The 23,597-nt window shown below is 39.1% G+C and overlaps 1 protein-coding gene across 1 annotated transcript in view; it reads right to left on the bottom strand.

Moving 5' to 3' along the window:
• The window catches only part of LOC132557359 (serine/threonine-protein kinase par-1-like), a 166,941-nt gene extending 143,483 nt beyond the window's left edge, over positions 1 to 23,458 (bottom strand). The window contains exons 1-2 of the mRNA XM_060221853.1: positions 23,348 to 23,458; positions 8,673 to 8,801 (exon numbers count right to left, since the gene is read on the bottom strand). Of these exons, the coding sequence (XP_060077836.1) occupies positions 8,673 to 8,801; positions 23,348 to 23,458 (240 nt within the window). The remainder of the gene's footprint in view (positions 1 to 8,672; positions 8,802 to 23,347) is intronic.
• Positions 23,459 to 23,597: the final 139 nt, after the last annotated feature.

Genomic DNA, 23,597 nt, shown 5'->3' on the forward strand with positions numbered 1-23,597 from the left:
AGTTCTGTTGTTGGGTCCTGACCCCTGATAGATAGTTCTGTTGTAGGGTCCCGACCCCTGACAGTTCTATTGTAGGGTCCCGACCCCTGATAGTTAGTTCTGTTGTTGGGTCCTGACCCCTGATAGATAGTTCTGTTGTTGGGTCCTGACCCCTGATAGATAGTTCTGTTGTAGGGTCCCGACCCATGATAGTTCTATTGTAGGGTCCCGACCCCTGATAGTTAGTTCTGTTGTTGGGTCCCGACCCTGATAGATAGTTCTATTGTAGGGTTCTGACCCCTGATAGATAGTTCTGTTGTAGGGTCACGACCCCTGACAGTTCTATTGTAGGGTCCCGACCCCTGATAGTTAGTTCTGTTGTTGGGTCCTGACCCCTGATAGATAGTTCTGTTGTAGGGTCCCGACCCATGATAGTTCTATTGTAGGGTCCCGACCCCTGATAGTTAGTTCTGTTGTTGGGTCCTGACCCCTGATAGATAGTTCTGTTGTAGGGTCCCGACCCATGATAGTTCTATTGTAGGGTCCCGACCCCTGATAGTTAGTTCTGTTGTTGGGTCCTGACCCCTGATAGATAGTTCTGTTGTTGGGTCCTGACCCCTGATAGATAGTTCTGTTGCAGGGTCCCGACCCCTGATAGTTCTGTTGTAGGGTCTATTTCGTGATAAATTGTATTACAACATGATACAGTGTTGTAATTAAATTCTACTACACTCATTGCCCCAATATTCCACCAGAATTGCCAATATTTAAATCAATATTCTAGTCCTCACTGATGCATTTGCTGTTTCAGTCTAAGAACTTACGTTTACTGATATACCCTGCAAAATTCTCCTGCATAACTTCACTGTGTTCCAAATCAAAATTTGCATTAGAGTCCTTTGCATGTGAAAGTGATTTCAACAAGAAAACAAAGTACAATTCGTGTTTGTATACATACCAAATCAATCAAACTAAAGTCTTACATTTACAGTTAAACCTGTCTATAAAAGCCACTCAAGGGAGCTGAGAAATGTGGCCTTTGTAAACAGGTGGCCTTTATATAGAGGTTCAATTACTATGAATTACATTACAAAGGGAACCAAAAAGTGGCCTTAATAGTCAGGTGGTCTTTAACTCAGGTTTTATTGTAGTTACATTTTATCTTACTGGTCCCCATTAGTTGTTTACATTTAAGTTTAAGATCAACAAAAAGAAAAATGATGACTTCACAAAAACATTTCATGGTTTAAAAAAAAAATTCGATGAAAGACAAATAACTGAAAGAGTATTCATTGGCCAAAATTACACTGTTCAACAGCTAAAATACTTCCATCACAGTCTTTGGCCAAAATACTACAAGATCATCATTCATTGTCTCAAGTTTTACATGAGGATTAAATCTCTTTTATGTCCAAAATACTACAAGAGTATTAATTGTCAAAAGTGCCCAAAGATCAATAAATAGCAAAGACTTACTGTGAAATCATTTTTTTTTGTGAGTGATATATCTTATTTCAATTGGTCAGTCCTCTAAATCCACAGATGTCTAGGATATGATAAAAGAAAAAATTAATATGGATTACAGCAGAGAGCAGGAATTATCCACGAAATCATGTGCCCACAAAAATGTATATTTTGGAAAACCTGAAAATTTGAACCCCATGAAAATATGTGTTTCTACATTACACATAAACCAAAAAACAGTGTACTGCAAACTAGGTAATCTGTCAACGTTCATTGGCTAACATTTCTCAACAGCATACATCAACAAAATTGAAATAAGTGTTTAACTTCAAGAGTATTTAATCATCAAACTTATACCAGACCATCAATATACTGTGAGATTACTTATAGGTCAAACGTCTTCAAGGAAATTCAAATAAATCATTTTTTTACTATAACATGTTTATTTATACTACAACATACTTCTACCTATATACCAAAACATACTTCTACCTATATACCAATATATACTTCTACCTATATACCAAAACATACTTCTACCTATATACCAAAACATACTTCTACCTTATATACCAAAACATACTTCTACCTATATACCAAAACATACCTATATACCAAAACATACTTCTACCTATATCTACCTATATACCAACATATCATTTGTAACTTTATATGGAAATATACTGGAATCTTTAAACTAAAACATATTTGTATGTTTATATTAAAACATACTTGTATCTTTATACTAAAACATATTTGTAACTTTATATTAAAACATATTTGTAACTTTATACTAAAACATACTTGTATCTTTATACTAAAACATACTGATAATTTTCTTTCAAGATTAGCAATTGTAGCCTACCTATATTGAAACTATTTATCAAAAAATCTTACTGATATTTTTACTTTTTATAACCGAAATCTTTGTGTAACCTCTATTTCTATCTTTCGAAATCCTATCAGTAATTTCACAATTTGAAGCAGAAAGTTAAAATTAGAACACCAATCCATATCAAGAATGTTGTGTCTAAAGTTTCCTCGTGTAAACTATTTCAGAACAAGTTGACCTTTGACATTTATAGAAAGCAAGTATTGCACAATACTGAAACTGTTAGCAGTCATGTTTCAGAGCTTCAAAACCCAAGATTTCTCCAGGCCAAACTGCTAAACCTAAGAACAGTTTTCTATCCTACATGAAAGGCTAACTACACGATAATTCATGTCTTTTATATTAGTAGCAAACAATATGAACACTAAGGGGTCCTCCTTGGACGATGGTCAACCCCTCAAGCTGGTAGCTACTCCATTCTCTGAGGTTTTCTCCTCTGGAGCAAAATAGAGAGCACTGATGTTCATCATCCCTGCTATAACATCAAATTAACTTTTACATTTTAAACTTAGCCAGTCAATAACCAAAATTACTTTGGGTCTTATCATGTTATTTTGCCTAACAATCGTGTAATAGATTTTAGACATGGTGCTGGAAATGTTTCTCACAAAAAGTTTGAGCGATTGATTGACTGTATAACGGTATGAAACATGGCCGTCTGCTAGGCGTATTTGTCCGTATTGATCACTGGTTCCCACTGGCGATATAGATGCATGCTATATAGAGTAGATTTTATGATGCCTTTCCAAGATAGTGCATTGAATAAAAATACAGGCAAAACAGTTTTGGTGTGTGTGACAACTGCACTACTATCGATCTGTGACTTAAGACTAGTAACAATACCCTATACTCGTGCCCATATTTGGGGTTTGATGCCATGCCACATACTATTCAGACACCAACAACATACCAACAAGTCTGCTTACATATACACCAAGCCAATTTCAAATCCTTTCTAGCTAATAGATCTCTCACTGACTTATTTTAGTTCATCCATATTCACTATACTCATTTTCTGTGCAAATCATTTTCGGCGAGGCTGCGGTTGCTAGGAGGTTTTACAGCAGGCCTATATGGGATAGCGAAAGAATTCACCTCAATGTAGATACATGACCCAAGCACCTCCCACAAGGTATTACATCACTAAAGAATATATGCTTCAAAAACAAAAAAAAAAACAAAAAAGGAAATTGTTGAATATAAATTGAAATTTACATGAACAGGTCCTATTTTGTATACTGACATTACACAAGGAGGATTCCTTTCCCCGGGAACCTGAATCTGTTGAAGAATACTTTGGTGCCACCATTTCCAACAATGGCTCCGGAAGAAAGCATTCTCTAACTCATGAATCATCCAATACTGGCGGATTGTTAGAATGTGGCATTACCAATCAGGTGACAGGGATAACAAGAGACACCGATCTGACATCTCCCGAGCCTGGTGTCCACACTTCCTTAACAGGAACATAATGACATAGCACTCGTTCTACCATCCATCATCAACTCCAACTAAACTGGCATATTTCAAAACGACTGATATAGATGTTGGTCCTTAAAAAATCAGAAGTGAATTCCTGGAGTTTTCTAATTGGAAAATGTTACAAATAAATCTGCATACAATAAATACCTTGGTCCTGAAAAGAACCCATAAAGTCAAGCTAGATAAAAACCCTGTACACAGTTATAACCCAGTCTTGATAAAAACCCTGTACACAGTTATAACCCAGTCTTGATAAAAACCCTGTACACAGTTATAACCCAGTCTTGATAAAAACCCTGTACACACAGTTATAACCCAGCCTTGATAGTAACCCTGTACACAATTATAACCCAGCCTTGATAATAACCCTGTACACAGTTATAACCCAGTCTTGATAAAAACCCTGTACGCAGTTATAACCCAGTCTTGATAAAAACCCTGTACGCAGTTATAACCAAGCCTTGATAATAATCCTGTACACAGATATAACCCAGCCTTGATAATAACCCTGTACACAGTTATAACCCAGTCTTGATAAAAACCCTGTACACACAGTTATAACCCAGCCTTGATAGTAACCCTGTACACAGTTATACCCAGTCTTGATAATAACCCTGTACACAGTTATAACCAAGCTTTGATAATAACCCTGTACACAGTTATAACCCAGCCTTGATAATAACCCTGTACAGTTATAACCAAGCCTTGATAATAACCCTGTACACAGTTATAACCCAGCCTTGATAATAACCCTGTACAGTTATAACCAAGCCTTGATAATAACCCTGTACACAGTTATAACCCAGTCTTGATAATAACCCTGTACAGTTATAACCAAGCCTTGATAATAACCCTGTACACAGTTATAACCAAGCCTTGATAATAACCCTGTACACAGTTATAACCCAGCCTTGATAATAACCCTGTACACAATTATAACCCAGCCTTGATAATAACCCTGTACACAGTTATAACCCAGCCTTGATAATAACCCTGTACACAGTTATAACCAAGCCTTGATAACAACTCTATATACAATAATAAAGCATGCAATAAATACGATCCCTGATATTGTAAAATCCTCATGTTAGATACAAATTAAGGGAAAGTTCTGCTCTGGTTTTGAAGTGCATATTAAAAAATCAATATTGCCAGGCAAATACTGGAGAATGTACCACACAAGGATGTCCTTTATTTACGAAACATTGTTTTTAAGACAGCAAATTTACAGCACTGTGTTCCTGTTGAATGGTACAATTTAAAACACTGTGCCCTTTTTGAAAAGGATAGTCTTGGGTCCTGTGTTCCTGATACAATTTTAAAAACTGAGTCCCTTTTGAATAGGATGATCTTGGCTCCTGTGGGCAGTATCGTGACAGTACAGTAAATGTACATTGACAGAACAGTCGTGGATAATGACACACCAAGGTGGTACAGTGACGGTACAGTGACGGTACAGTGTCGGTACAGTGATGGTACAGTGACGGTACAGTGACAGTACAGTGATGGTACGGTGATGGTACAGTTACAGTACAGTGACAGTACAGTGACAGTACAGTAATGGTACAGTGAGGGTACAGTGACAGTACAGTGATGGTACAGTGACAGTATAGTGATGGTACAGTGACGGTACAGTCATGGTACAGTGACAGTACACTTACAGTACAGTGACGGTACAGTGACGGTACAGTCATGGTACAGTCATGGTACAGTCATGGTACAGTGAAGGTACAGTCATGGTACAGTGACAGTACACTTACAGTACAGTGACGGTACAGTGACGGTACAGTCATGGTACAGTGACAGTACAGTGACGGTACAATGACAGGACTGTGATAGATTAGCGATGGTATTTTACAATGCTGGTTTAGTGACAGTTAAGCAATAGTTCAGCCTTAGTATTTATCGAGATCCTTTTTGACAATACATGAGATTTCCTAATTTTTGCCTTATGGCACTCTGTCCTGTAGTCAAACAACTAACTCATCTCAAACTGGTTTCTTATTCAAGAAGGCCATGACCCAAAGACATTTCTGGAGATAGCAAAGGCTATTGATCAAAGTGCTAATTTTTATCTTAATTATTTTCACTAAAAAGTGAACTTTTGTCAAATAAATATCTCACTTCTTATCAGTCACATTTTCCATCATTTCCCTATCCTTAGTCTATTAACATGAACAAATTACTTGCTTTGAAACCATCAGAATGAATTTTGGCTATATACAATGATGTTCATCACTTCATAATTCATTCAGTTATTTACCTATGTATTTAACTAACAGGTTTTACATCCACTATTATAGCTGTTTGGACTTTCAGCAAGGGCTCCATAACAATACAACCCTGCCTATATATATAGCTCCATCCTTACTGCCCCTGCTATATATAACTCCATCCTTAAAGCCCCTGCTATATATGGCTCCATCCTTACCACCCCTGCTATATATAGTTCCATCCTTATCTCCCCTGCTATATATGGCTCCATCCTTACCGCCCCTCCTATATATAACTCCATTTTTACCACCCCTCCTATATATAACTCCATTTTTACCACCCCTCCTATATATGGCTCCACCCTTACCTCCCCTCCTATATATAACTCCATCCTTACCACCCCTCTTATATATGGCTCCACCCTTACCACCCCTCCTATATATAACTCCATCTTTACTACCCCTCCTACTCCATTTTTACCACCCCTCCTATATATGACTCCATCCTTACCACTCCTCCTATATATAACTCCATCCTAACCACCCCTTCTATATATGGTTCCATCCTTACCACCCCTCCTAAATATGGCTCCATCCTTACCACCCCTCCTATATATAACTCCATTTTTACCACCCCTCCTATATATAACTCCATTTTTACCACCCATACTATATATGGCTCCATTTTTACCACCCCTCCTATATATGGCTCCATCCTTACCACTCCTCCTTAATATGGCTCCCTCCTTACCACCCCTTCTATAGATAGCTCCCTCCTTACCACCCCTACTATATATGGTTCTATCCTTACCACCCCTCCTAAATATGACTCCATCCTTACCACCCCTCCTATAGATAGCTCCCTCCTGACCACCCCTCCTATCTATAGTTCCATAATTACTATCTCTCCCATGTATGGCTTCTTTGATTATCACTTGATACTGACTAATTTGAAGACAGAATTAGTAGTTACTGTTTTTAACCGATAAATCTGCATATCAACACAAAATCTGAGTAAATCTACAGATAGAGAAATCCTAACTGTACAGACATTGATAAAGGGAATCACACACTACTAAATGTGAAATAAGTCTGTGTTTCTCTCTCCATTCGGTACCTGGAAGACACATGTGTGTTTCAATTTGATATCTGAAGTCTTTTTGTATGACTGTATAGCAAACGAAACACAGAAAGTAGCATATGTATTTGTAACCATTAAATCTCTTATATGACTATTTTTGGCATCTGTGAAAAGTGAGATCACATTCCATGGCAACCAAACTTTGATATTCAAATATCCTACAGCTGTTGCCATCTTATTTTTGTAGCAACGCGAAAATCAATAAATAAGCAAATAAATAGATTTAACCAAAATTCTGCTCCACTGTGGAGATGTTCTGGGTTTGTCACTATGGAGCTGTTCTGGCTCTGTCACTGTGGAGTTATTCTAGCTATTCAATACAGAAGAGTTCTGCCTCTGTCACTATGGAGCTGTTCTGCATCTGTCACTATGGAGCTGTTCTGCATCTGTCACTATGGAGCTGTTCTGCATCTGTCACTATGGAGCTGTTCTGCATCTGTCACTATGGAGCTGTTCTGCATCTGTCACTATCAGTTGTTCTACATCTGTCACTATGGAGTTGTTCTAGCTCTGTTACTATGGAGTTGTTCTGGCTCTGTCACAGCTGAGGTTTATCTGGCTCTGTCACTGCTGAGTTTTATCTGGCTCTGTCACTATGGAGTTGTTCTGGCTCTGTCACTATGGAGTTATTCTGGCTCTGTCACTGCTGAGTTTTATCTGGCTCTGTCACTATGGAGTTGTTCTGGCTCTGTCACTATGCAGTTGTTCTGGCTCTGTCACTATGGAGTTGTCCTGGCTCTGTCACTGCTGAAGGTATCCTGGCTTTCTCATTGTGGCAGCGTCCTGGTCAGTACATGCAGCTAAATGTTTTTTTCAGGAGAGATATATTTTGGTTTGAATTTGATGCTGACCAGTGCTGACAAGGCAGAACGCATGCTTTGTGAGGGAGAATCTGCTCTACTAAGGAATGATGTGCAGGGGGAAAAAGGTATTACAAAACCATTCTCAATTTTAAATATTTCCTGTCATGGAACCTTTGATTAATTGATTGAACGGTTACCAATAGTCATGGAAATATTTACTCAAACCCTGAATGCTTTTCTTTAGAAAAACTTTTATCAGTGCCACTTTTTTGTCTTGAAAATTTCTTTTGACAACTTCCCTGAAAATTTCTCTTTATCTTGATCAGTCAATCATGTGTTCAGTAATATAGAGGTTTGGGGTTCGATCCCTAATGGAGGTATCAAATAATGACGTCTGTGGACTGTGGGTAACTTTTGAAAGTTGGCTGAGGTTCTAGAATCACCTGGTGGTGAGTTACATGGTTATAAAATGTTCTATTGCCTAAAAACTATTTCTCTAAATATTAATGAAATTTTTTTTTAATATGAAACATTATGAAAGGAGAAACACAGGAAGAGTAAATTTGAACTGAAGTCATTATTAGAGAAACACACTGGATTCAGAAGGACATTAAGACATCCCATCCAGGTACTTCTTTTGCAATCCTGGACCAAGCAGTCGTAATACTGGGTATGGAAGCATGCATTCATGTACGTACCTTCAATGTCTCGTACAGACGGACAATATTAGGGTGACGTAGCTGACCGAGGATTCGAGCCTCACGATGAAGGTTCTGACGCACATACTCCTCCTTTATTTTTCTAGTATCTATAATCTTTATAGCCACCTGTAAATAAAAAAACAAAAAGAAAAAATTAAAACGGTAACGTAACGTACAGCTTTATTGTAAGTCTTCATTACTGGGTATACAACTATGTTAATCTACCCTAATTATAAAACTTCTACACAAGTTTAATCTTAATTGATTCAATCACCTGAAATATATGACCTGTGAGGACAGGTAAAAACCCAATAATGTCGGCTCTATATGTAGATACCATTAACGTGTGATTTGTCATCATTTACAACATCTGTAATGGAAGGTAAAAGCTTGTAGAACACATCTCCGACAGTTCTCCTTAGAACACATCTCCGGCAGCTCTCCATACCACATCCTGATAACATCCCATGCACACACAAGCACCATCAGCAGGAAACCTTGGTTTCTAACTCTTTTTCAACCACATATTTTGGTTTCTTAACATTTCTATTCTAAATCTACTTTTTAAAAAGATAATTTCAGCCACAAAAACATTTTTGGCGGGGAAAAAAATCAAACAATTTGGGAAACAGTTGATTACCACAGAAACTACACTTTTATGGCATTTACAGTGGGATGAATACATTAACAAATATATATTCATTTCATTGATTTAAACTAAAGCTTACATGGCTATCAATCAGACACTTGGAAATATATTCCCTGAAACTGACTGTGTAATTTCTTCCCCCAGGGTAACATATACCATTTTTAGATTTCATGTGTAAAACTGACCCTGTGTAATATGTACTGTGTGTAAAACTGACCCTGTGTAATATGTACTGTGTGTAAAACTGACCCTGTGTAATATGTACTGTGTGTAAAACTGACCCTGTGTAATATGTACTTGTGTGTAAAACTGACCCTGTGTAATATGTACTGTGTGTAAAACTGACCCAGTGTAATATGTACTGTGTGTAAAACTGACCCTGTGTAATATGTACTGTGTGTAAAACTGACCCTGTGTAATATGTACTGTGTGTAAAACTGACCCTGTGTAATATGTACTGTGTGTAAAACTGACCCTGTGTAATATGTACTGTGTGTAAAACTGACCCTGTGTAATATGTACTGTGTGTAAAACTGACCCTGTGTAATATGTACTTGTGTTATAATTACCCTGTGTTGTATTTACCCTGTGTAATATGTGTAATATGTACCCTGTGTAATATGTACCCAGTGTTATAATTACCCTGTGTAATATGTACCCTGTGTAATATGTATCCAGTGTTATAATTACCCTGTGTAATATGTACCCTGTGGTATATTTACACTGTGTTATAATTACCCTGTGTTGTATTTACCTTGTGTCATATGTACCCTGTTTTATATTTACCCTGTGTAATATGTACCCTGTGTAATATGTACCCTGTGTTATATTTACCCTGTGTAATATTTACCCTTTGTAATAGGTACCCTGTATTATAATCACCTGTGTAATATGTACCCTGTATTATAATCACCTGTGTAATATGTACCCTGTGTATTATGTACCCTGTGTAATATGTACCCTGTGTTTAACAGACCAAGTGGAATCCTATGTAATCTGTATTGTACATCAACTTTGATGTCACTACAGCAGTACATGAAGTAAGGACAGAAAGCTTTCATTAAAATAACAATTGATCTTCAATTGTACAAACATGTTCAATTTCAATAATGGAATGTGCTAGAGGATTACATTCTTATCATAGTCATTCCTAAATATGGGAGAATTCTCAAATACAAAAAAAATTTATTTGAACTCCAGCTAATGGAGGTGAATTGTGATTGTTAGGCTTATTTTTTATCAAAAATAAATTTGTGAAAATTAATTAACATCATTTAAGAAAATTATTAATTTTCAGAAGGCTTTCTATAACAATGATAACCAGGTATAAGCAAGATGGACTCTTGTTTAGAAGTTCACCATAATACAGAATGACAAAATTCCATCCACCCAATAATCACTGAGTTGTGACACGAGAAACAGAATCAATGACTCTAGGGAATGCTTACAAAGCCACTACTCCAGTAGAACACTGTTCTATATCTACTATGTCATCAATCAATACACCATTATTTGTCACACTTGGACTATTTTCAGGTAAATTTGTTCCAACATGGTTGATAGGAGCTGAGAGAAATTGTAAGCATTATCCACAGAGACAGAATCTGGTATTATCCCTCAATGTTTATGGTGTGTACTAGCAGGCCGCCCGACAAATGTGTGGAACTCACCATAGATGATTGAATTTGCTATATCTACTTCAACAAAGTAATAAAATGTATGCATTATTAATCCAGCAGTCTTGTTACAGCTTCCATTGGGAAGGTATTACTCCACATTACATAGTAAACAACAGTACAGTCAATATAACATATACCTCTACAGGGCCTGTAAACAACAGATATAAACCCAGTACAGTCAATATAACATATACCTCTACAGGGCCTGTAAACAACAGATATAAACCCAGTACAGTCAATATAACATATACCTCTACAGGGCCTGTAAACAACAGTACAGTCAATATAACATATACCTCTACAGGGCCTGTAAACAACAGATATAAACCCAGTACAGTCAATGTAACATATACCTCTACAGGGCCTGTAAACAACAGTACAGTCAATATAACATATACCTCTACAGGGCCTGTAAACAACAGATATAAACCCAGTACAGTCGATATAACATATACCTCTACAGGGCCTGTAAACAACAGTACAGTCAATATAACATATACCTCTACAGGGCCTGTAAACAACAGATATAAACCCAGTACAGTCAATGTAACATATACCTCTACAGGGCCTGTAAACAACAGTACAGTCAATATAACATATACCTCTACAGGGCCTGTAAACAACAGTACAGTCAATATAACATATACCTCTACAGGGCCTGTAAACAAAAGATATAAACCCAGTGCAGTCAATGTAACATATACCTCTACAGGGCCTGTAAACAACAGTACAGTCAATATAACATATACCTCTACAGGGCCTGTAAACAACAGTACAGTCAATATAACATATACCTCTACAGGGCCTGTAAACAACAGATATAAACCCAGTGCAGTCAATATAACATATACCTCTACAGGGCCTGTAAACAACAGATATAAACCCAGTACAGTCAATCTTTTTGATTTGTCTAGATTTATCGTAACAATCCTAGTATAACAACACTACTGATCTATCTCAAATCAACTTCTTTAAAAAAATGATACTTTCTTTTCCAAATAACCTTGTTGGCTTTCAGCCTCTCATATAAAGCTAAAGCATTCTCCTAAGATGATTTTGTGTCAGTTAAATCTCTTGAAACTGTTAAATTGACCCCTATTCTACATCTGGTTTTATGGCCCCCTACCCAACAGATGGTGCTATTTACCCCTTATCCATAGATGGTGCTATGGACCCCTTGTCCACATATAGTGCTATAGACTACTTATCCATAGATGGTGTTATGAACCTCTTATCCATATGTCAATATGAAAGCCTTTTCCACAAATGATGTTGTAGAACTTCCTATTTCACTGATGGTGCTGTAGACATCCCTATTCCAAAGATGGTGCTGTAGACATCCCTATTCCAAAGATGGTGCTGTAGACATCCCTATTCCAAAGATGGTGCTGTAGACATCCCTATTCCAAAGATGGTGCTGTAGACATCCCTATTCCAAAGATGGTGCTGTAGACATCCCTATTTCACTGATGGTGTTATAGACATGTCTATTCCAAAGATGGTGTTGTAGACCTTCCTGTTCAAAAGATGGTGTTGTAGACATCCCCCTTCCAAAGATGGTGCTGTAGACATCCCTATTTCACTGATGGTGTTGTAGACATGCCTATTCCAAAGATGGTGTTGTAGACCTTCCTGTTCAAAAGATGGTGCTGTAGACATCCCTATTCCAAAGATGATGCTGTAGGCATCCCTATTTCACTGATGGTGTTGTAGACATCCCTATTCCAAAGATGGTGCTGTAGACATCCCTATTCCAAAGATGGTGCTGTAGACATCCCAATTTCACTGATGGTGTTGTAGACATCCCTATTCCAAAGATGGTGCTGTAGACATCCCTATTCCAAAGATGGTGCGGTAGACATCCCTATTTCACTGATGGTGTTGTAGACATCCCTATTCCAAAGATGGTGTTGTAGACCTTCCTGTTCAAAAGATGGTGTTGTAGACATCCCTATTCCAAAGATGGTGTTGTAGACCTTCCTGTTCAAAAGATGGTGTTGTAGACATCCCTATTCCAAAGATGGTGACATCCCTATTTCACAGATGGTGTTGTAGACATCCCTATTCCAAAGATGGTGATGTAGACCTTCTTGTTCAAAAGATGGTGTTGTAGACCTCCATACTCCACAGATGGTGTTATAGACCTCCCTACTCTACAGACGGTGTTGTACATCTCCCTACTCCATAGATGTTGTTGTAGACCTCCATACTCCACAGATGGTGTTATAGACCTCCCTACACCAAAGATGGTGTTGTAGACCTTCCTGTTCAAAAGATGGTGTTGTAGACATCCCTATTCCAAAGATGGTGTTGTAGACCTTCCTGTTCAAAAGATGGTGTTGTAGACCTCCATACTCCACAGATGGTGTTGTAGACCTCCCTACTCCATAGATGGTGTTGTAGACCTCCATACTCCACAGATGGTGTTGTAAACCTCCATACTCCAAAGATGGTGTTGTAGACCTCCATACTCCACAGATGGTGTTGTAGACCTCCCTACTCCACAGATGGTGTAGACCTCCCTAATCCACAGATGGTGTTGTAGACCTCCATACTCTACAGATGGTGTTGTAGACCTTCATACTCCAAAGATGGTGTTGTAGACTTCCATACTCCACAGATGGTGTTGTAGACCGTCATGCTCCAAAGATGGTGTTGTAGACCTCCATACTCCACAGATGGTGTTGTAGACCTCCATACTCCACAGCTGGTGTTGTAGACCTCCCTACTCCACAGATGGTGATGTAGACCTCCCTATTTTTAAAATGGTGTTGTAAATCTCCCTACTTTACAGATGGCGTTGTAAACCTCCCTACTCCAAAGATGGTGTTGTAGACCTCAATACTCCACAGATGGTGTTGTAAACCTTCATACTCCACAAATGGTGATGTAAACCTCCATACTCCACAGATGGTGTTGTAGACCTCCATACTCCACAAATGGTGTTGTAAACCTCCATACTCCAAAGATGGTGTTGTAGACCTCCCTACTCCACAGATGGTGTTGTAGACCTCCCTTCTCCACAGATGGTGTTGTTAACCTTCATACTCCACAAATGGTGTTGTAAACCTTCATACTCCACAAATGGTGTTGTAGACCTCCATACTCCACAAATGGTGTTGTAAACCTCCATACTCCAAAGATGATGTTGTAGACCTGCATACTCCACAAATGGTGTTGTAAACCTTCATACTCCACAAATGGTGTTGTAGACCTCCATACTCCACAGATGGTGTTGTAGACCTCCATACTCCACAAATGGTGTTGTAGACCTCCATACTCCACAGATGGTGTTGTAGACCTCCCTACTCCACAGATGGTGTTGTAGACCTCCATACTCCACAGATGTTGCTGTAAACCTCCCTACTCCACAGATGGTGTTGTAGACCTCCATACTCCAAAGATGGTGTTGTAGACCTCCATACTCCACAGATGGTATTGTAAACCTCCCTACTCCAAAGATGGTACCTTCATACTCCACAGATGGTGTTGTAGACCTCCCTACTCTACAGATGGTGTTGTAGACCTCCATACTCCATGTTGACCCTCATGAGGTTAATCATCGGAGGAGCCCTGACTGCAGGCAGAGTGATGGTGTTGAGACAGATCAATAACCTAATCAGCTCCACATGACTGTTTGGTTTAGTGGTAATGTAGAAAGATTCTAGTCAAATTAAACAGGCCTACAAACACATCAGTGTTTTACTTAGTCACTTGTATCCTCCTTCTAGTTCCCATTGTATCATTTCCACAACATATTGAATCATTTTAATGGAATTAGCGACTGTTTTGATTCAAATATCTGGTTACAAACCAGCATATTCAACCATACATAAAAATTACTGGTGCCTTTCTTGTCACATTGGTACAAGTAAATATTGAACCTACCAGGCCTGTTCTAGTCACACTGATAAAGGTAAACATTGAACCTACCAGGCCTGTTCTAGTCACACTGATAAAGGTAAACATTGAACCTACCAGGCATGTTCTAGTCACAATGATAAAGGTAAACATAGAACCTACCAGGCATGTTTTAGTCACACTGATAAAGGTAAATATTGAACCTACCAGGCATGTTCTAGTCACACTGATAAAGTAAACATTGAACCTACCAGGCCTGTTCTAGTCACACTGATATGAGTAAACATTGAACCTACCAGGCCTGTTCTAGTCACACTGATATGAGTAAACATTGAACCTACCCGGCCTGTTCTAGTCACACTGATAAAGTAAACATTGAACCTACCAGGCCTGTTCTAGTCACACTGATAAAGTAAACATTGAACCTACCAGGCCTGTTCTAGTCACACTGATAAAGGTAAACATAGAACCTACCAGGCCTGTTCTAGTCACACTGATAAAGTAAACATTGAACCTACCAGGCCTGTTCTAGTCACATTTGATACAGACAAACACTAAACCAACCTGACCTGGTCACGTCACAATTGTCCATATAAACATTGCAGCTGCCTGTTCTTGTAACGTTGGCATAATGTAACGTCATGGTGCCAGTATGTCATTAAGGTCATGGTGCCAGTAGATCACTAAGGTCATAGTGCCTGTAAATCACTAAGGTCATGGTGCCTGTAAATCACTAAGGTCATGGTGCCAGTAGGTCACTAAGGTCATAGTGCCAGTAGGTCACTAAGGTCATGGTGGCAGGTCACTAAGGTCATGGTGCCAGTAGGTCACTAAGGTCATAGTGCCAGTAGGTCACTAAAGTCATAGTGCCAGTAGGTCACTAAGGTCATGGTGGCAGAAGGTCACTAAGTTCATGGTGCCAGTAGGTCACTAAGGTCATGGTGCCAGTAGGTCACTAAGGTCATGGTGCCAGTAGGTCACTAAGGTCATAGTGCCAGTAGGTCACTAAGGTCATAGTACCAGTATGTCATTAAGGTCATGGTGCCAGTAGATCACTAAGGTCATGGTGCCTGTGGGTCACTAAGGTCATAGTGCCTGTAAATCACTAAGGTCATGGTGCCTGTAAATCACTAAGGTCATGGTGCCAGTAGGTCACTAAGGTCATAGTGCCAGTAGGTCACTAAGGTCATGGTGGCAGGTCAAAAGGTCATGGTGCCAGTAGGTCACTATGGTCATAGTGTCAGTAGGTCACTAAAGTCATAGTGCCAGTAGGTCACTAAGGTCATGGTGGCAGAAGGTCACTAAGGTCATGGTGCCAGTAGGTCACTAAGGTCATGGTGCCAGTAGGTCACTAAGGTCATGGTGGCAGAAGGTCACTAAGGTCATGGTGCCAGTAGGTCACTGAGGTCATGGTGCCTTTAAATCACTAAGGTCATGGTGCCAGTAGGTCACTAAGGTCATGGTGCCTGTAAATCATTAAGGTTATGCTGCCTGTAAATCACTAAGGTCATGGTGCCAGTAGGTCACTAAGGTCATGGTGCCTGTAAATCACTAAGGTCATGGTGCCTGTAAATCACTAAGGTCATGGTGCCAGTAGTTCACTAAGGTCATGGTGCCAGTAAGTCACTAAGGTCATGGTGCCTGTAAATCACTAAGGTCATGGTGTCTGTAAATCACTAAGGTCTTGATGCCAGTAGGTCACTAAGGTCATGGTGCCAGTAGATCATCAAGGTTATGGTGCCTGTGGATACTTCAGGTCATCTGGTGTATGTGGATACCTAAGGCCTGGTGTGTGTGGATACCTAAGGTCACAGTGCTTGTGGATACCTAAGGTCATGGTGTCTGTGGATACCTAAAGTCATGGTGTCTGTGGATACCTAAGGCCTGGTGTCTGTGGATACCTAAAGTCATGGTGTCTGTGGATACCTAAGGCCTGGTGTCTGTGGATACCTAAGGTCATGGTGTCTGTGGATACCTAAGGCCTGGTGTCTGTGGATACCTAAGGTCATGGTGTCTGTGGATACCTAAGGTCATTGTGTCTGTAAATACCTAAGGTCATGGTGTCTGTGGATACATGGTGTCTGTGGATACCTAAGGTCATGGTGTCTGTGGATACCTAAGGTCATGGTGTCTGTGGATACCTAAGGTCATGGTGTCTGTGGATACCTAAGGCCTGGTGTCTGTGGATACCTAAGGTCATGGTGTCTGTGGATACCTAAGGCCTGGTGTCTGTGGATACCTAAGGTCATGGTGTCTGTGGATACCTAAGGTCATGGTGTCTGTGGATACCTAAGGTCATGGTGTCTGTGGATACCTAAGGTCATGGTGTCTGTGGATACCTAAGGCCTGGTGTATGTGGATACCTAAGGTCACAGTGCTTGTGGATACCTAAGGTCATGGTGTCTGTGGATGCCTCAGGTTACAGTACCTCTGGAAGTCTAATGTCATGTTGTCTGTTGATAACTAAGGTTAAAGAATCTGTGGATGCTTTGGGTCATGGTGCCTGTGGATGACTTAGATCATATGAATTATGAATGTCTAAAAGTGGTCATCTGCCTCTGAGAACTTGTACAATAATTTATAATGAGTTATTGAAATAGACATTCCAACCTTTCCAATCATCATTATCTAAAGCAAATAAAAAGAAATCTGACCTACAAAAATGCTTTTCTGATGGTGGCCACAATAAACAAACTTTCAGAATAATTTACTATATCTAAGATGCATGCTTAAAAATATCGAAAATAGAGAGAAAATTAATCAACATCACTGTAATGGGCTTTGTGTTTTCCAGTCTTCCTCAGTGCCTTAAAGGCAAACTGTGCAATCCTATTATCAAAATTACACTGTTCTTTTTGCAGAGCTGCATCCACTGGTTTTCTTAGATGTGCTGTACATCAGGTCAAAGATTCAAATACTTTTCAACCCCTGTTATAGATAAGTTCAAAAGTTCAAAGCTATTTCTATGCTGCTGTAGGTAAGGTCAACAGTTCCAATCTTTTCCTTATATTGCTGTAGAAAAGGTCAAAGGTTCAAATCTTTTTCTACTCCTGCTGTAGAAAAGGTCAAAGGTTCAGATCCATTTCTACCCCTGCTGTAGAAAAGGTCAAAGGTTCAAATCCTTTTCTATCCCTGCTGTAGAAAAGGTCAAAGGTTTAGATCCATTTCTACCCCTGCTGTAGAAAAGGTCAAAGGTTCAAATCCTTTTCTATCCCTGCTGTAGAAAAGGTCAAAGGTTAAAATCCTTAACTATTCTTGCTGTAGAAAAGGTCAAAGGTTTAGATCCATTTCTACCCCTGCTGTAGAAAAGGTCAAAGGTTAAAATCCTTAACTATCTCTGCTGTAGAAAAGGTCAAAGGTTTAGAACCATTTCTACCCCTGCTGAAAAGCCTGGGTATTGGTGAACAATCTTTGAGAACGTGTACTGCATCTCTCTGTGCATTAGGTGTTAAAGATCATATCAGAGTTCCAGAGGGAAGGATATTTTTTTTATTTCAATTCACGAGTCTAAACACCTCAACTGCTTCCTGAGAACGATATGGAAGTTCAGACACTGTTTCTCTCATTTCCAACACTTCTAGATTGTATCTCAAATAACTAGAACATGATGAGAGCCCTCACTAATAGCCTACCCTCAATAAAACTTGCCCATCTGTGTAACTAGAGACAGAGACAAAATTAACTGACAATCAAAAGATACACAATATAAGAAGAGTTCAACAGGAATAACATTCACATCAAGCTACAAGGTAACATCTTCTGAAACAGGAAATTTAATTGTGTCCTTGGAAACACTTCTGAAACAGGAAGTCTCAGTTTCCATGAATACATCCATGGAAATGACCTTATGAAACAGGAAGTTAGAATATTTCCATGGAAACGACCTTATGAAACAGGAAGTTCAAACACCTCAATGGAAATTCGTATTGAAACAGGAATGATATTGTGTCCAAGGAAATAATTGGAAAAAAATGGAAAGAAAAACAGGAAGAATAAATGTTCATTATTGAAATCTTAACACAACAATATGACTGTAGAAAAACTTCCTCCTGGTTAAGTAATGGGATACATCTCTCCATTCCTCCAAATAAATCCCTGCTTGCATATTTCCATTTTTCAAGTACAACAAAAACCTTTCCTTATGTTTTTCCATTCTTCTTCTGCAAAAAATATCTATGTTTGTATGTCGCTATTTTTCTGGTACACAAAATGTCATCTACTTGGACATTTCCAAATTCTTGGATAATAAAATTCTCTTCTGGTTTATTTCTATTGTTTTTGTACAACAAAAATCTATGCTTACATATTTCAACCTGATGTTGTCAGTCACAGCATTCATCAATACATTCTACACTTGAGAATAATAATAAGTTATCTTCTAGTACTTGTTTACCAGTCGTCTACTAGTCCTTGCCTACTAGTACTTGTCTACAAGTGCTTGCCTACTAGTACTTGTCTACAAGTGCTTGCCTACTAGTACTTGTCTACTAGTCCTTGCCTACTAGTCCTTGTCTACTAGTCCTTGTCTACAAGTGCTTGCCTACTAGTACTTGTCTACAAGTGCTTGCCTACTAGTACTTGTCTACTAGTCCTTGCCTACTAGTACTTGTCTACAAGTCATTGCCTACTAGTACTTGTCTACAAGTCATTGCCTACTAGTACTTGTCTACAAGTGCTTGCCTACTAGTACTTGTATACTAGTACTTGCCTACTAGCACTTGTCTACAAGTCATTGCCTACTAGTACTTGTCTACAAGTCATTGCCTACTAGTACTTGTCTACAAGTCCTTGCCTACTAGTACTTGTCTACAAGTGCTTGCCTACTAGTACTTGTCTACAAGTGCTTGCCTACTAGTACTTGTCTACTAGTCCTTGCCTACTAGTCCTTGCCAATTAGTCCTTGTCTACTAGTCCTTGCCTACTAGTACTTGTCTACAAGTCATTGCCTACTAGTACTTGTCTACAAGTCATTGCCTACTAGTACTTGTCTACCAGTCCTTGCCTACTAGTACTTGTCTACAAGTCATTGCCTACTAGTACTTGTCTACCAGTCCTTGCCTACTAGTACTTGTCTACAAGTGCTTGCTTGCTAGTACTTGTCTACAAGTCCTTGCCAACTAGTCATTGTCTACTAGTCCTTGCCAACTAGTCCTTGTCTACTAGTCCTTGTCTACAAGTCCTTGCCAACTAGTCATTGTCTACTAGTCCTTGCCTACAAGTCCTTGCCTACAAGTCCTTGCCTACTAGTCCTTGTCTACCAGTCCTTGCCTACCAGTCATTGTCTACAAGTCCTTGTCTACAAGTCCTTGCATACTAGTCCTTGTCTATAAGTCCTTGCCTACTGGTCCTTGTCTACCAGTCATTGCCTACTAGTCCTTGTCTACTAGTACTTGTCTACAAATGCTTGCCTACTAGTCCTTGTCTACAAGTCCTTGCCAACTAGTCATTGTCTACTAGTCCTTGCCAACTAGTCATTGTCTACTAGTCCTTGCCTACAAGTCCTTGCCTACTAGTCCTTGTCTACCAGCATTGCCTACTAGTCCTTGTCTACCAGTCCTTGCCTACTAGTAGTTGTCTACCAGTCCTTGTCTACCAGTCATTGTTACCACACTGTGAGACAACCTGTGGTATTTTGTTAGCATACTGTGAGACAACCTGTAGTACTTTTGTAAGCACACTGCGAGACAACCTGTGGTATTTTGTTAGCATACTGTGAGACAACCTGTGGTATTTTTGTAAGCACACCGCGAGACAACCTGTAGTATTTTTGCTGTCAACACTGAGACAACCTGTGCTATTTTTGTTAGCACATTGTGAGACAACCTGTAGTATTTTGTTAGCATACTGTGAGACCTGTAGTATTTTTGTTGTCTCAACTGTGAGACAACCTGTTGTATTTTTGCTGTCCACACTGTGAGACAACCTGTGGTATTTTTAAGCATACTGTGAGACAACCTGTAGTATTTTTGCTGTCCACACTGTTAGACAACCTGTTGTATTTTGTAAGCATACTGTGAGACAACCTGTAGTATTTTGTTAGCATACTGTGAGACAACCTGTGGTATTTTTGCTCTTCACACTGCGAGACAACTTGTGGTATTTTTGTAAGCACACTGTGAGACAACATGTGGTATTTTGTTAGCATACTGTGAGACAACCTGTAATATTTTTGCTGTCCACACTGTGAGACAACCTGTTGTATTTTGTAAGCACACTGTGAGACAACCTGTTGTATTTTGTTAGCACACTGTGAGACAACCTGTGGTATTTTTGTTAGCATACTGTGAGACAACCTGTAGTATTTTTCTAAGCACACTGTGAGACAACCTGTAGTATTTTTGTAGGCACACTGTGAGACAACCTGTGGTATTTTTGTAAGCACACTGTGAGACAACCTGTGCTATTTTTGTAAGCATACTGTGAGACAACCTGTGGTATTTTTGTTAGCACACTGTGAGACAACCTGTGCTATTGTTGTAAGCATACTGTGAGACAACCTGTGGTATTTTTGAAAGCACACTGTGAGACAACCTGTAGTATTTTTGTTAGCATAGTGTGAGACAACCTGTGCTATTTTTGTAAGCACACTGTGAGACAACCTGTAGTATTTTTGTTAGCATACTGTGAGACAACCTGTGGTATTTTTGCTATCCACATTGTGAGACAACCTGTGGTATTTTTGCTATCCACACTGTGAGACAACTTGTGGTATTTTTGTAGGCACACTGTGAGACAACCTGTGGTATTTTTGTAGGCACACTTTGAGACAACCTGTTGTATTTTTGCTGTACCCACTGTGAGACAACCTGTTGTATTTTGCTGTCCACACTGTGAGACAGCCTGTGGTATTTTGTTTCCCACACTGTGAACAACCTGTAGTATTTTTGATGCAAATATTATGAGACAACTTACAGTAAGTCTTGTATTTTAGTAAGCCACTTTGAGAAACCTGTAGTATGTTTTGCCCACACACTGTGAGGCAACCTGTAGATTTTTTGTAAGCAAGCTGCAAGTCAAACTGTAGTGTTTTTGTAAGCCACTGTGGTACAACCTGCAGTATATTTGCAAGTACCCTGTAAGTCAAGCGGTTTTATATTTTGTATTTTTTAATGTATTTTTTGAAAGCCACTGTAGGACAACTGCAGTATTTTTGTAAGCACACTGTGAGTAAAGATGAGTGTTGTATTTTGTAAGCCACTATAAGACAACCTGCAGTATTTTTGTAAGCACACTGTGAGTAAAGATGAGTGTTGTATTTTGTAAGCCACTGTGAGACAACCTGCAGTATTTTTGTAAGCACACTGTGAGTAAAGATGAGTGTTGTATTTTGTAAGCCACTATGAGACAACCTGCAGTATTTTTGTAAGCACACTGTGAGTAAAGATGAGTGTTGCATTTTGTAAGCCACTATGAGACAACCAGCAGTATTTTTGTAAGCACACTGTGAGTAAAGATGAGTGTTGCATTTTGTAAGCCACTATGAGACAACCTGCAGTATTTCTGTAAGCACACTGTGAGTAAAGATGAGTGTTGTATTTTGTAAGCCACTATGAGACAACCTGCAGTATTTTTGTAAGCACACTGTGAGTAAAGATGAGTGTTGCATTTTGTAAGCCACTATGAGACAACCTGCAGTATTTCTGTAAGCACACTGTGAGTAAAGATGAGTGTTGTATTTTGTAAGCCACTATGAGACAACCAGCTCAACCAACTTGTTGTGTTTTTTCAAGTACCTTATTAGTCAAGCTGTTTTATATTTTGTTTTGTTTAATTTTTTTTTTTTTTTTTGCAAGCAAACTGCAATCAAGTTGAAGTATTTCTATATTTTTGTAAGCCAAAATGAGATAACTTGAAGCATTTTTGCAAGCACCTTGTTAATCATATATTTTTATATTTTGTATTGCTTAAATTTTTTTTTTTTTTGTAATCAAACAGCCAGTCAAGTTGTAGTACTTTTGTAAGCCACTCTGAGACAACCTGTAGTATTTTTGCAAGCAACTTGTGAGTGAAGCTGTTTTATATTTTGTTCTTGTTTAATGCATATTTTTTTTTTTGTAAGCCGCTGTTTGAAAACGTGTAGCATTTTTTATAAGATGAAATTTTAGTGTCTGTTCCACTGTGGTGTAACAACAGTGACCAAATCCTTCCTGTGATGGAGGCGTGCCGTGAGCCAGACGGCTACCCGCCTAACCTACACATCTTGTGCCGTACCAATTTGCAATTATAATGTTGTAGCAGCCAGTGGTCTCTAACTAATGTAATATTTACGGTGGAATGTTTTGGTACCGTGACACGGGTGCTTCTCCGGGTGGCCATCCTTCACCCGTGACCGTCACGCTTCGCCGACCACCCAACGTGCCTTCCGACATGCCTGTTGTGGCGAGCACCTGTCGCTCAGCATCAGCAGCAACCCTCATTAGCATTCTTTTGGTAAATTACATTGAACACATAGAATTTTAGTTGTTTAAAACGACGTCACTTACCTTACAAGCGGTAACTCCATGTGTAGCTAACTCCACGCGGGCAAAGTTCCCCTTACCCAAGGTAAGGCCGTCCATCACATAACGCCCGATACATTGAATTTTCTTCCCCATTTCTTTCTTAGATGACAGATTTCTTCCATTTCCAATAATTTCTTTCCATTGAGTCTAACATTCTTACTTTCCACGACCCACCGTAACTATCCATTTTGGCGAAATAGTTGGACATTTTCGCTGGATTTGAAAACAATAA

Source organism: Ylistrum balloti, unplaced genomic scaffold (assembly GCF_031769215.1).
Source record: "Ylistrum balloti isolate Yb309-2 unplaced genomic scaffold, AGI_CSIRO_Ybal_v1 Utg369652, whole genome shotgun sequence".
NCBI classification, from domain to species: Eukaryota; Metazoa; Mollusca; class Bivalvia; order Pectinida; family Pectinidae; genus Ylistrum; species Ylistrum balloti.